Genomic DNA, 13,059 nt, shown 5'->3' with positions numbered 1-13,059 from the left:
ATGAGCAATTAAATTCATGGGTAGCTGAATATCACGCACACATATTTATTTTCACAGTTTTACAAAACAATTACTTACAATTTCTTGGATGTGTGATTACTTTTGGAAACAATTAATAATACACAAAAACAGATATTGCACTCTGAGGACCAATATCTTGTATTCTTCCCTTTTCTTGCACCAACTGAGTATTAAAAAGCCCATAGCAATACTTTGATGCTTTTATTTCCCACCAAGTATTGATGGAACAGATGAATATAAACAGGCATTATCAGAACAAAAAAGTACTCAAACTTCATTATCACTTATACCACTGTCTACATCATTGAAACTATGATCTTCATCTTCACTTTCTAGTGTGTTAAGTAACTCAGTTAATGCAGAACTTCTCTTTCAATATGCCCAACGTAAGACAAAGAAGGCATTCTGTACACTGAATCACTTGAACAACAATGAACGACACAGTAAAACAAAGCAGTTTTTTCTTTTCTTTTCTCTCTCTCTTCTTCTTCAATTTTTCCCCCCTTAGAATGAAGTAAAAAGACCTAGCATCAAACAGTACTTATAAGGGCAAGCCAATATGAGAAACCACTTTAAGACAAGTATAGCACATGAAATTGAAAAGTGAAACCATATATTTACGGGTGTACCACCCAATGCATAGCAATTCCCACTCGTATATACATGGGTGAAGCAGGGAAATGGTTAAATGCTAGGTTTACCTTTAACTACATATGTAAATATATATATAATTAAGAGTAAGGAACACAATTTTTAAATGTTGCATTCAGAATCTGTTTTTCATTCTGCAGGAGAGCGCACAGGGTTTTGAAACTTACTTGCAGATTAAACTGTGTGCCAGACTTCGTTGGAAAGCTAACAAGGTTCGCTGTCTTTTTTTATGTATCTATCAACAACCTAGCATCTCTGCTGTATAGTGGGTTAATACCTTTACTCCTTAAATTAGTCATAATGTTATTACTAGAACCAAATTTTTCATGCACTATTAAATTGTATTGCATGCCAGCATTCATCCACTACCATGTCATTAAAATGCACAAGGCAACAAAAAAATAAATAAATAAAAATATGCATTATTCAGTTGTATATTTTTTCTACTTTCTTCTAAATTAGTGCACAATAACCAATCCTCCCACTTTTCTTTACTTAGGCTCTTGCGTTTACCACACAGAACATTTTTGTCCACAGAAAATAGCCTTTCTATGTCATAAGTAGTGAAAAGTGCATACTTAAGTGAAGAAATTTTGGATGAAATCAGATCAAGTTGACAGTCTTTTACACTTCTTCCACAAGATATTTTTCTATAACTTCATAAAATCAAAACCAGAATTTGATGTGACAACTTTGTTTATCCTAAAAGCTGCAACACACACTTCTCCACAGTATGACTGAAAAGATTTTTCAACCTCTTCATAACTGTGTGCGATTCCTCCTGCAGATTACAACTTCATTATTGTCAAAGGAAAATGCACAAATATTGATTTCTGAACCTGCTTTCTTAAATGCTAGTTCTGCATCTTTAACACAAGCTGCACTGGTGGATTCTAAAGTATCTACAACCCAAAAATGGAGAGGAAAAAAAAAGATCTAGGTAGCAGTAACTCTATGGCTTCTCCATAGAATACACAATAGAGATGTCAGTATCATAGATCTGTGGCACTTCATGGTTTCTCACCGACAAATTAATCAAAATTATCATGTAAAATAGGTTTGGTGTCAAAGCTAAACCTGGGAGCGTATTTCTAAATGCAGCAACATGGACAGGTGCATTTAAGAATACCTTCAATTGGAAAAAAGTCAGCATATTACGTAATTAATGCTGTCAGTAGTATCAAATGTCTGTATTTTGTGCACCCATTTACCCTGTTTTTATTAGCATATTCACACTGTCAAATTTTAGACTATCATTTCAGCTACACGAAGTACATGGGCAAAACATGTAATGTGGTTTAGACCAGGATAAAATATTTTAAATGCTTTCCTGGTGTCTGTCACACATGGGGCGCCAGCATTGTATAACAACAGGATATTTTTTCGATTTAAATTTATTGGCATGAAGTACACTGACTTTAACCAATGTCTACAGTGTTGAACTATGGCACTTGAGCTCACTATTAAGTTCACAGATTGTAACAAATTCACAAAATTACTCATGTTTTGCACTTTAGGTGTAATTCATACAAATAAATCAATGAAAGAGTCTATCAATATGTTATTGCAAAATATAAACAAAGGCCACAAAAGCAATGTAATATGCATTATAAACATTAATGAACATAAAGAATCCCGACAACAAGAAACCTTTATTTTTGTGGTTAATAGTTTCGGTCAGTTACTGAACATCTTCAGACACCATACCATGTTGGTAGGCAGTTTCAGCAAACAGAGCAGATTGTATGAAGTCTGAAGATGCTCAATAACTGACCGAAACAGTTTGCCACAAAAATAAAGGATTCTTGTGGTTGAGACTGTTTATGTTCATTTTAAAGAACTAAGAAAAACAGTTTTTCTCCATGAGAAATGCTCTCAAAGTTTCATTATAAATGTCTATCCATGTAATCTTCAAAATATGCCTTTAAACTCCAAATGGCCACATATACAAAAATTCATGCAACATTCATTTGCATGGAAATCTGGATAATTTGAAATACAATCATCTAAATAACAAGGGACTTTCAAACATAAACTTTGTATGTATAGAATTAATTAATGCTGGCTCCCAAATTTCACATTCATTTTTATCCTAACAGTTTCATTAAAAAAAGAATCAAATGATCCTACTAAGAAAGACAAATAATATGTAACTGAATTTGAGAAAAAAATCACATAAGTGAAAACCTAATTGCAAATCATGACTACAACATAGATGTACTGAATATGTACCCAATTCACTGTGATCTGTGGGCCACCTGTCTGGTTCAACATATTCCTTCTGTTTAGATGGTTCAGCACATGGTTCACCTGTTAGAAAAAACAACATTGGTCAATGTAACTATGCAGCTATCAACTATCAACAACATTTTTTTTTACTTTTGCAAACAAACAAATATCATAGCCTTTGTGAATGGCAGAAATGAACAATACCTGTTGAAATTTACGTAAATTATGATTATGAACCCTAAAATCATCACCATCATCATCATAAAAAACAGCAACAACAACAACATTCCTATTCTGTTAAGTACTGCCAAGTGCATTATCACAATTACAAATATGCATCAGAGCATATGTGGCTTTCCTGAAGATAAAATAGTGTACAAGTTGGGAAGGTTACAGATGCTTTGTTACTTAGAAGCCTTCCTGTGTCCATTTCCTCCTCATCTTTTGACAAATACTAGGTCCAAACATTTAATTCTGCAGTGCCTTGTTCTCAACATACATACTGGAGGAATCATCAACAGGTGAGTAAGCCTTCTTGACAGCAATACCTAGCTATATATCATCATTCATATGCTTCTCACATTTTAATGTTTTTAGCTACATTCTAAGACTGTACAGCCTACTTCTTCCCTGAATCATTTTCTGTCTTGTATGACCTTGAAGGAGACTACGTCATCCATTTCTAGGGTTCAAAGGTTGAAAATGAAGTTTTGTATTCTGGTGCAAATGAAGTAAAAGAATGCCACATTAATCACTACATCTAAAATTTAACAGAATACTCGGACTCAAGAATGTAATTCAAAGCTCTAATAACTGTATCAGAGAGATCTTGATGTTGCTAGTATGCAGACAGCTGGCTATGGTCTGTGTAAAGTTATATATCTGCTTTGATGAAATATTACATAGTATCAGGTCCTTAGTAGTATGGGGGGAGGAGGGGGGGGGGGGGGGATGGAAGGAGTGAACTTATCTGAAGTAGTTGTTTTTCTTCTTACATACATACAGAAATTAATCTAGAAGTAATTAACATAATTATCAGTTTGAGTAATTATGGATAGACATAATTTTTTGTTAGTATATGTAGTGAAACTTCCTGGCAGATTAAAACTGTGTGCCCGACCGAGACTCGAACTCGGGACCTTTGCCTTTCGCGGGCAGGTGCTCTACCATCTAAGCTCAGTTGGTTCAGGCAGGTGGAGGGAGTTTCGAAATTCAATTGCCATTAAATACTGAAGACCACTGCACCCTCCCTTTTTTTCCAAAAATTGTGTTGTACAAAGTAAATTGAAACACTGGTATATAAAAGGCATGTGCATGTCTGCCATCTTTATGATTTCTATAATTATTGAACCAGCATTTAAGTCATACATAGAAGTACAAGGAAACATCAATAACTGAATAAGCTAATAGGGAGATAGCAGGAATGTTTTGGGTAAAGTGTTGCAGAGAATGCAAAGAAGAGAACGTACTGCTTATCACTGGATGAAGTAACTGGTGATAAGGAAAGATAGCAATATAATGCTGTTAATAACACATACAACTGCTTGACTGAATCAGGAACTGATCAAGATGTAACCTTGTATAGAACAAATGGGTGGTGTTTCTTCTCACAAAACTTCAATAGAAAACCATATTGTGATGGTATGCAAGACTGTTTGTGAAATGTGCTATCACAAACAACAGATGGGCACACTGGCTCATATGAAGAACTGTACCAATTTGCTGGTGGTTCACATGGTAATGTGGTAAAATACAAAGGAAAATTAATGTTTGCTGATTTTTATTTTTTTATAATTTATGGTATGTTTAGAAAATTTGTCACTGACCTGTCCTGTTAATGGTGCAAGTATGAAAGACAAACCACTCAGTAACTAGGTCTAATTATAGTGAAAGTAGTCACCAGACAATTCTGCTGGATTCTAAATTTTCAAACAGGCTATTTCTCACTGTGCCTTATCTTTTTTGCCATTTTCCAGTGACAGCATCCATACTGTTTAACTATTCACCATGGAATTAACTGTTGAATTCAGCTGTTTTACTCCGATTTCTGTGTGTAAAACTGGAAGTTTCATTAACCCTTGCAATGTGGCATTGAGAAAATGGTGACAGAAACAGACATTCAAACAGTCGATTTTTTCTTTTTCCTTCTTCTCTCTTCAAGTCAGAAATAAGCATTTAGACTCATGGCTGTCTAAATATAACTCTCACATATTGACTTTTAACAGTTTTACAAACAGCAATTACTTAGAATTTCTTCAATGTATGATTACTTTTGAAAACTAATAATAGTACACAAACTAACATACCACTTTGAACGCTAATATCTTTTGTGCTTCCTTCTTTTTGGAGCCAATTGATTATTGCTTTTATTTTCCTCCAGGCATGGGTGGAACAATTGAATATGAATTATCATGTAAGCACACATTATCAGAATGAACAAGTACTGGAGCTTCACTATCATTTATATCACTGTTTATGTCATTGAAACTATGATATTTATAGTCTCTATGCTCAATGACTCATTTACCATTGAAATTTCTCTTTCACTGTGATCAATGTAAGATGAAGATGCCATCCTGTACACTGGTCCATGTGAACAACAATGAATGACACAGTACAACACAGCAGTATTTTGGCTTGGAGTGAAGTAAACAGACCTAATAAAGAACAGAACTTATCAGGGAAAATCAGTATAGGAAACCAATTTAAAACAAGTGTAGCATATGAAACTGAAAATGAAACCTGATGTGTAAAAGGTATGAGAGAGGTAATGGTGGAGGTAAAGCTGCAAGGGCAAGTCATGTGTTGCGAACAGATGGCTCACGCTAAAAAGCTCAATTATGGACAAAGGATTGGGAATATCACCAGATATCAAAATAAAGAGATAGAAAAAGCTAAAACGCAATCTAAAATGTAAAATAAATTTTGAGAATGGATTTAGAAAACTCATTTCTTTGCTTTCATCAACATATTTGAATATTACTTTTTACTAAATGATTAATGGAAAATCTCATATAAGATGTGAAACAAATACTAACAAAGATATAGAGGAGTTCGTCTACGGACACAGACGAACTGTCCGCCTAGGAGATGCCCAATACCCAGTAGCAGAGCATGCCCTCCAGCATAATTCTAGGGACCTAGGAACCTGCTACACCGTATGTGCCATTTGGCTTCTCCCACCCAACACGAGTCCCTCTGAACTGCGGAGATGGGAACTTGCACTCCAACACATCCTTTCATCCCGCCATCCCCCTGGACTGAACCTACGTTAAACAACCTCACTCCCATTCACTCTTCAGTCTTCTCCTCTTTCCCTTTCCTCTTTAGCCATTCACGCATCTTTTCATCCTACATAGTTGTGTTTATCTTTATACTATATACCTCTTTACTTCTGTATGCATCCTCTTTGGTTTGAAGCTGGCACAGTACTTACAGTAGAATATCTTTGGCTTCCCTCTGACAACCATGCCTCCATCCTTGCTACCCTCCCTGTTTACCTTTCCCTGTTGCTTCATAACCTGGGTTGTGAGTAACTGAATCCACTTTCCCTTCTTCCCTTTTTTCCCCTCTCTCCTCCCTGATGAAGGAACAAAGTTCCGAAAGCTAGGAATGTAAATTTTCAGTTCTGTTTTATGTGTATCTATCGGCTGTACTGAGCTGAGGTAAGTACTGGCCAGCCCCTTTATCTCTTTGTTAGTATTTATTACTTTTTACTGGCCACCAAGTTTCAATTTTGGACAATTATGGGAATAATCATTACAATATTTTCTTCTTTGCTTTTGTCTTGCCCACTGGTTTTGAAAAACAAACTGCTTCTTTATTTTAAAGATGTAACAGACACAGATGAAAGCTGTATCTGACAGAGTAAATGGCAATTAATGCTATTTTTAATCTCAGATTCTGACTGAAAGGGAGGAATTCAGTTTAAGCAATTCTGCACGGCAAGCCTCAGGTGCACGCACTGGTTGTGACCCTGTATGGAAGTGCATTAATTGAAAAAGTGAGCTTAATTCAATATTTGATGATAATCTACATCATCTACATCTACATGATTACTCTGCTATTCATAATAAAGTGCCTGGCAGGCAACCATATCAAACTGAACAGCAATGGCTCACTCAGAAGGAACTGTGAAATATTTGAGATTGTAACTGCAGTGTGAATAGTGACTAAGGAACATAGGGACGTTTACTTGAGCCTAAAGAGCAATAAATTCAGTGTTCATTTAAACTTTGCGTAATTTTAAGAGAGACTTTCCCTCATTTTAGTTTCGATGGGGCATGTGTCAGTAGATGCATGGTTAGAAACTTTAATAATCTGATGTATGTACCTTGGGCATAAGCCTGTCCTCCAGTTATATTCTCAGAATTCAAGTCCAATGCCTATTAATTCCGACAGTAAAATACCAAACTTTATATAAACAGAACTGCGAAAGTCTTACAAGTGGTGACTGTGACAGGACCAAAGTGTTTAAATTTTTGTCTAGAACCTAGACAATACACTGCATTTTTGTTTTTGTACAAAAGCCACTGATAGCAGCTTAGAATGCTGTCATTTAGAATGAATGTGGATGCATCAGGTTTCATCAGGATACCTGACCAAGTATTCGGTGAAAATTTGTTGAAGGAGATCCCATTAAGTATAAATGACATTCTTGTAACAAGTGAAACTTGGGTAAAACTTTTAAAGAGAGTTGTGAACTTGGCAGAGTGATGCTTAGTTTTCTAAATGTCAGAATTTGGGCATCAAGAGAGAAACTTTTTGGGGCATATTTATATTATTGAACCAGAAGAACTTAAACATAATCCAGACAGGCTGGAAGCTATGTCTCTGAAGATTCTAACATTGCTTTGCCTGGATGATAAAATATTGAACAGCAAGGCATACACAGACTGTTGAAAAAGAACAATGCATGGCCTTTGATGGTGAAATTTATGGAAGGTATCGCAAGAATTAAAGACAAATTGTACACTGCATCAATACTGTCGCACCCTGATATGGCTAAAATATTTTATCTAGACTGAGAAACACTGGATTATCATCAGCTGTACCAAAAAGAAGAAGACAAGCATGGAGTAATCATAACAGCAGCCTTTGGTAGTCGCATGTTGACATAGAATGAACAAAAACATCCAGTAACCAAAACAAGGTGTTAACTGCACTGTTTCGCTTTGCAAAGTTCCAATATTATCTTGCAGAACACAAATCAATTGTTGCAATAGGCCATAAGGCTCTTTCATTCATGTTCACTTGTAAACTGTCATGGAGGATTGACTAGGAGGACACTTGCATTGCAAGACTTTGATTTCAAGGTACAGTATGTGTCAGGCATACAACAGCTGGTACCATAATGCACTGTCATATCTGCTGCCTAGCAGAACAATGAGAAGAATGGCAAGAAACATAAGAAGAGAACAAAACAAGGGCAGCATACTGATAGTAATTAAATGAATATATAGTTGTATGAGCCAGGAGAAAATTTGAGAGTTTTATCTTCTAGATAATGGTGTTTTGTATTGCACAACAAATTTGAGTAAAGCAGAGTGGAGAGAGCAAATTCCAGATCCAGGTGTAGAGACGCTAGTGTGGTAAACACACCTTACTTGTGGACATATCAGCCCAAAGAAATGCACAGAAAAAATCTAACACAGTTGCTGGTTTTTCAAAATGGCGATATAGTTAAAGAATTTACTTAAAAGCTGTGGGGTATGCCAGGAAAAAAAGTTAAGAATAAAGTTTTAAGCACACAGTATTATGTACAGAATGAAAAGAAAGAATGGCTGTTGCTTTTCAAGGAGTGATACTAAACCCCATGCAGATGTGACAAGTCTTAGTAACTAAGAAACTTTTCTTTTGTTTCATATGCTTGTATCTGTTACAAGGATAAGATCTGTTACAGGGATAAGATCGCTGAGAAGATGGCAAAAGAACAATTCATCAATGTGTGTGCACCTAAATGTGCTATTAGCGATAGTGACACTCTGTTCACAAGCAAAGAGTGGATAGAGATGTTGGAGAAATAAAGTGTGAAGCCTGTGAAGGTTTCCCAACATCATCCTGCATATAATACTCCTGAACAGGTCATGAAATAAATAACCAGACTACGTTGAGTATATTGTCGTAAAAGACACAGCAGATGGGGTATGTAAACTTGTACATTTGAAGATATTATCAACAATGTTCAACATGACTCAACAGGTTATGCTCAAGTGTGAATATTTTTACAAAGAACACTCGACAGCCTGATCAGGGATACAATGCAGAAAGTACTAAAAGATGACATCACATGGAATGAAAAGACTGAGCAAGCACAACAAATGTTAGTTCATGAGGTGGATGATGATGATGATAATGATAATGATGATGATTGGTTTGTGGGGCACTCAACTGTGCAGTTATCAGCGCCCGTACAAATTCCCAACCTTTGCTCAGCCCAACCTCGCCACTTTCATGAATGATGATGAAACGATGAGGACAACACAGACACCCAGTCATCTCAAGGCAGGTGAAAATCCCTGACCCCATGAAGAGGCAGAGGAAAGAGACAGTATGACAGACTTGTCCAGTCCATAGTGTACAAGGTAGGTGACTTGGTCAGATCACATATGCAATGAAAGCAGGATGATACGAGATCAAGAAGTCTCACCATATATAAAGAACCATTTAAGATAGTGAAATTAAATAAAGAATTCAAATATGAGCTGAAAGTATACTGATATTGAAGGCGATACAATAGCGAGAATGTAAAGAAATGTTATGCAAAAGGGCTACAACTGTCAGAGGAGCATGATGAATAAAATGTTAACACTTGTTTGTTATATAGGTAACCATCAGAAATGACCACCAATCAGTTGGGGCAGCAGGTGGTGAGTATGGTGTAACTACCTTGTTGGGTATAAATGTTGTCAACAAAAAGTAATTCAAGGTAAAGGTCTTTACAAAATATGAATTTTTTACATTGTAGCTGAAATAAATGTTCCTGAAATTAAGTGGACATAACTCAGCGTGTTCAAAATAATAAATGTTGACCAGGACTTATCGTCATTTCATTTCTTTGCTGCAGTTGACGTTTCCTGTAAGTTTCTTAAGTGGAAATGGGCCAGAGAACACAACGGTTATCAAAAAACATGAAAAGTCATTACTGTTTCAGGCATACAGTTTATTACTGTCACAAAGTGCTGCTTAAGATCTTACATCATACTGGGCCTCCCATGATTTCTCGTAGTGCTTATGTACCCTGGTTGTGTGTAAATTAGCTAATTATAATTACAGAAGTTGTTGCCGATTACAAAAAAAATGTTATCATCTGGTGATTACAATTGAAATGCATGGAATGTTATACAAAGACAATTACATATCTCTTGTTTTCATGAAAAATAAGTAAACTGATAAGAACAAATGATGCTAATTACATTTATGTCAATTAGACTGAAACTGCATTCATCCTGGGCTACTACCATGTTTCCTGTTTAAAATACGAGTACATTATTTTTTAGTGTGAACAGAATTTCAAGTTCACATTGATAATAAGGTTTTGTTTTATGAATTACAGTAATTACAAGGTAGTTAGATGTGGTGTTGGCAAATAGCACAGCAAGCTAACAATATGATAAACAGAACTGTTACAGGTTTCAAACATAATTATAGTATATTTGGTATCTCTCTTGTTACTCGGTTGTTTGTACATGAAAATTCCTAATTGCAATCAAACAAACTGACAATACATTTTCCTATGAATGGACGTAATATTAGTGAGTACTACAATATGAAGTTGTTGAAAATTATGTTACACAGCTCAAAAAGTGAAATTACTTTTATGGGTCCCATATAATGACATAACAGTTAATCATGCAATCCAAATTACCTTCAAAATCATATGAAAAAATGAGTTGTGACATTTCATGAACCAGACACTGGTGGCCAGTGCAGTCATTCAATTTGTAAGTCTTGCAACAGTGTACCATAGCAGACTGAGTTTTCAGAACCTTGTATTGCTTGTTTTTTCACACATAAGTTGAATCAAGTAATAAGGCTACCTCTGAAGCAACAGACACAATAGCATATGGCACAAATACAAATTTCTGTATAACATTACAAAAATAATATGAAAAATCTTCATAGAAAGTTTGTTAATATTAATTTTTGATAAATCTTTTGATGTCTGACTTTTCTATCAGTAGCGTGCTAGTTTTTTTAAGGACTGATTAATTTGAGAAATTTAACTGACACTTGTGAATTTTTGAAAGTTATCTTTTCTTCTTAAATAATTTTTGTGTCATAATGAAACAACTGTAATAATAATTATTGTAAGTTTTCTGTCATAGAGAATGAATGCATCACTATGAGCGTGCCTTGTAATATCAGTATTTTCTGGGTATTAATTTAAATTAAGAGGGTGTCAGTTCCATTTTATTTAAAATTCCTGGGACCTCCTTTCAGAATTGTAGGACTTTTAATCATTTTTTATCAAAATTTTGGGGTTTTCATTCATTATGGGCACTTGTTTTTCCCAAAAAATCCTCATTTTTTCTTGTATTTTGGAAACAATTAGCAGAGGGTAAGTGTATTAATTAATTAATTACTGAGATTTATTTCATATTTAATGATAAGATATTTAATAGATGGTGACTGTACTACTCCAACATACTTTTTTGTTGAAGAAAGAAACAAAGCCAAACAGATAATTACAGCATCCAAGAAGAAATCTTGGGAAGACTTTGGAAACAGGTTGGAGACCTTGGGTCAAGCTGCTGGAAAACCATTCTGGAGTGTTATTAGCAGTCTTCGAAAAGGAGGTAAGAAGGAAATGACAAGTATTTTGGACAGGTCAGGAAAACTGCTGGTGAATCCTGTTGATGCATTGGGCAGATGGAGGGAATAATTTGAAGAGTTGCTCAATGTAGGTGAAAATACAATCAGTAATGTTTCAGATTTCGATGTACAATGGGACAGGAATGATGATGGAAATAGGATCACATTGGAGGAAGTGGAGAAAACGGTCAATAGATTGCAGTGCAATACAGCAGCTGGGGTGGATGAAATTAAGTCGGAACTCATCAAATACAGTGGAATGTCAGGTCTTAAATGGCTACACATGATAATTGAAATGGCGTGGGAGTCAGGACAGGTTCCATCAGACTGGATGAAAGCAGTAATCACACCAATCTTTAAAAATGGAAACAGAAAAGATTGTAACAACTACAGAGGTATCTCTTTGATCAGCATTGTGGGTAAAATCTTCTCAGGTATTGTTGAAAGGAAAGTGCGAGTATTAGTTGAGGACAAATTGGATGAAAATCAATGTGGGTTTAGGTCTCTTAGAGGTTGTCAGGACCATCTTTAGCTTACGGCAAATAATGGAGAAGTGTTACGAGTGGAATAGGGACTTGTATCTATGTTTTATAGATCTAGAAAAGGCATATGACCGGGTCCCTAGGAGGAAGTTATTATCTGTTCTAAGTGATTATGGAATAGGAGGCAAACTTTTGCAAGCAATTAAAGGTCTTTACATAGATAGTCAGGCAGCAGTTAGAGTTGACGGTAAATTGAGTCCATGGTTCAGAGTAGTTTCAGGGGTAAGACGAGGCTGCAACCTGTCTCCACTGTTGTTCATATTATTTATGGATCATATGTTGAAAACAATAGACTGGCTGGGTGAGATTAAGATAGATGAACACAAAATAAGCAGTCTCGCATATGCGGATGACTTAGTTGTGATGGTAGATTCTATTGAAAGTTTGCAAAGTAATATTTCAGAGCTAGATCAGAAATGTAAGGACTATGGTATGAAGATTAGCATCTCCAAAACAAAAGTAATGTCAGTGGGAAAGAGATATAAACGGATTGAGTGCCAAATAGGAGGAACAAAGTTAGAACAAGTGGACAGTTTCAAGTACTTAGGATGCATATTCTCACAGGATGGCAACATAGTGAAAGAACTGGAAGCAAGGTGTGGCAAAGCTAATGCAGTGAGCGTTCAGCTACAAACTACTCTCTTCTGCAAGAAGGAAGTCAGTACCAAGACTAAGTTATCTGTGCACCGTTCAATCTTTCGACCAACTTTGTTGTATGGGAGCGAAAGCTGGGTGGATTCAGGTTACCTTATCCATAAGGTTGAGGTTACGGATATGAAAGTAGCTAGGATGATTGCAGGTA

The 13,059-nt window shown here is 35.7% G+C and overlaps 1 protein-coding gene across 1 annotated transcript in view; it reads right to left on the bottom strand.

The window, feature by feature from the left end:
• The window catches only part of LOC126469698 (uncharacterized), an 894,140-nt gene that overhangs the window by 656,412 nt on the left and 224,669 nt on the right, over nt 1-13,059 (bottom strand). Inside the window, exon 6 of the mRNA XM_050096872.1 lies at nt 2,905-2,982. Within this exon, the coding sequence (XP_049952829.1) occupies nt 2,905-2,982 (78 nt within the window). The remainder of the gene's footprint in view (nt 1-2,904; nt 2,983-13,059) is intronic.

The sequence above is a fragment of the Schistocerca serialis genome, chromosome 3 (assembly GCF_023864345.2).
Source record: "Schistocerca serialis cubense isolate TAMUIC-IGC-003099 chromosome 3, iqSchSeri2.2, whole genome shotgun sequence".
In the NCBI taxonomy this organism is placed as follows: Eukaryota; Metazoa; Arthropoda; class Insecta; order Orthoptera; family Acrididae; genus Schistocerca; species Schistocerca serialis.
Note: the sequence above shows the minus strand (reverse complement) of the source record. Positions and strands in the feature narration are given on the sequence as shown.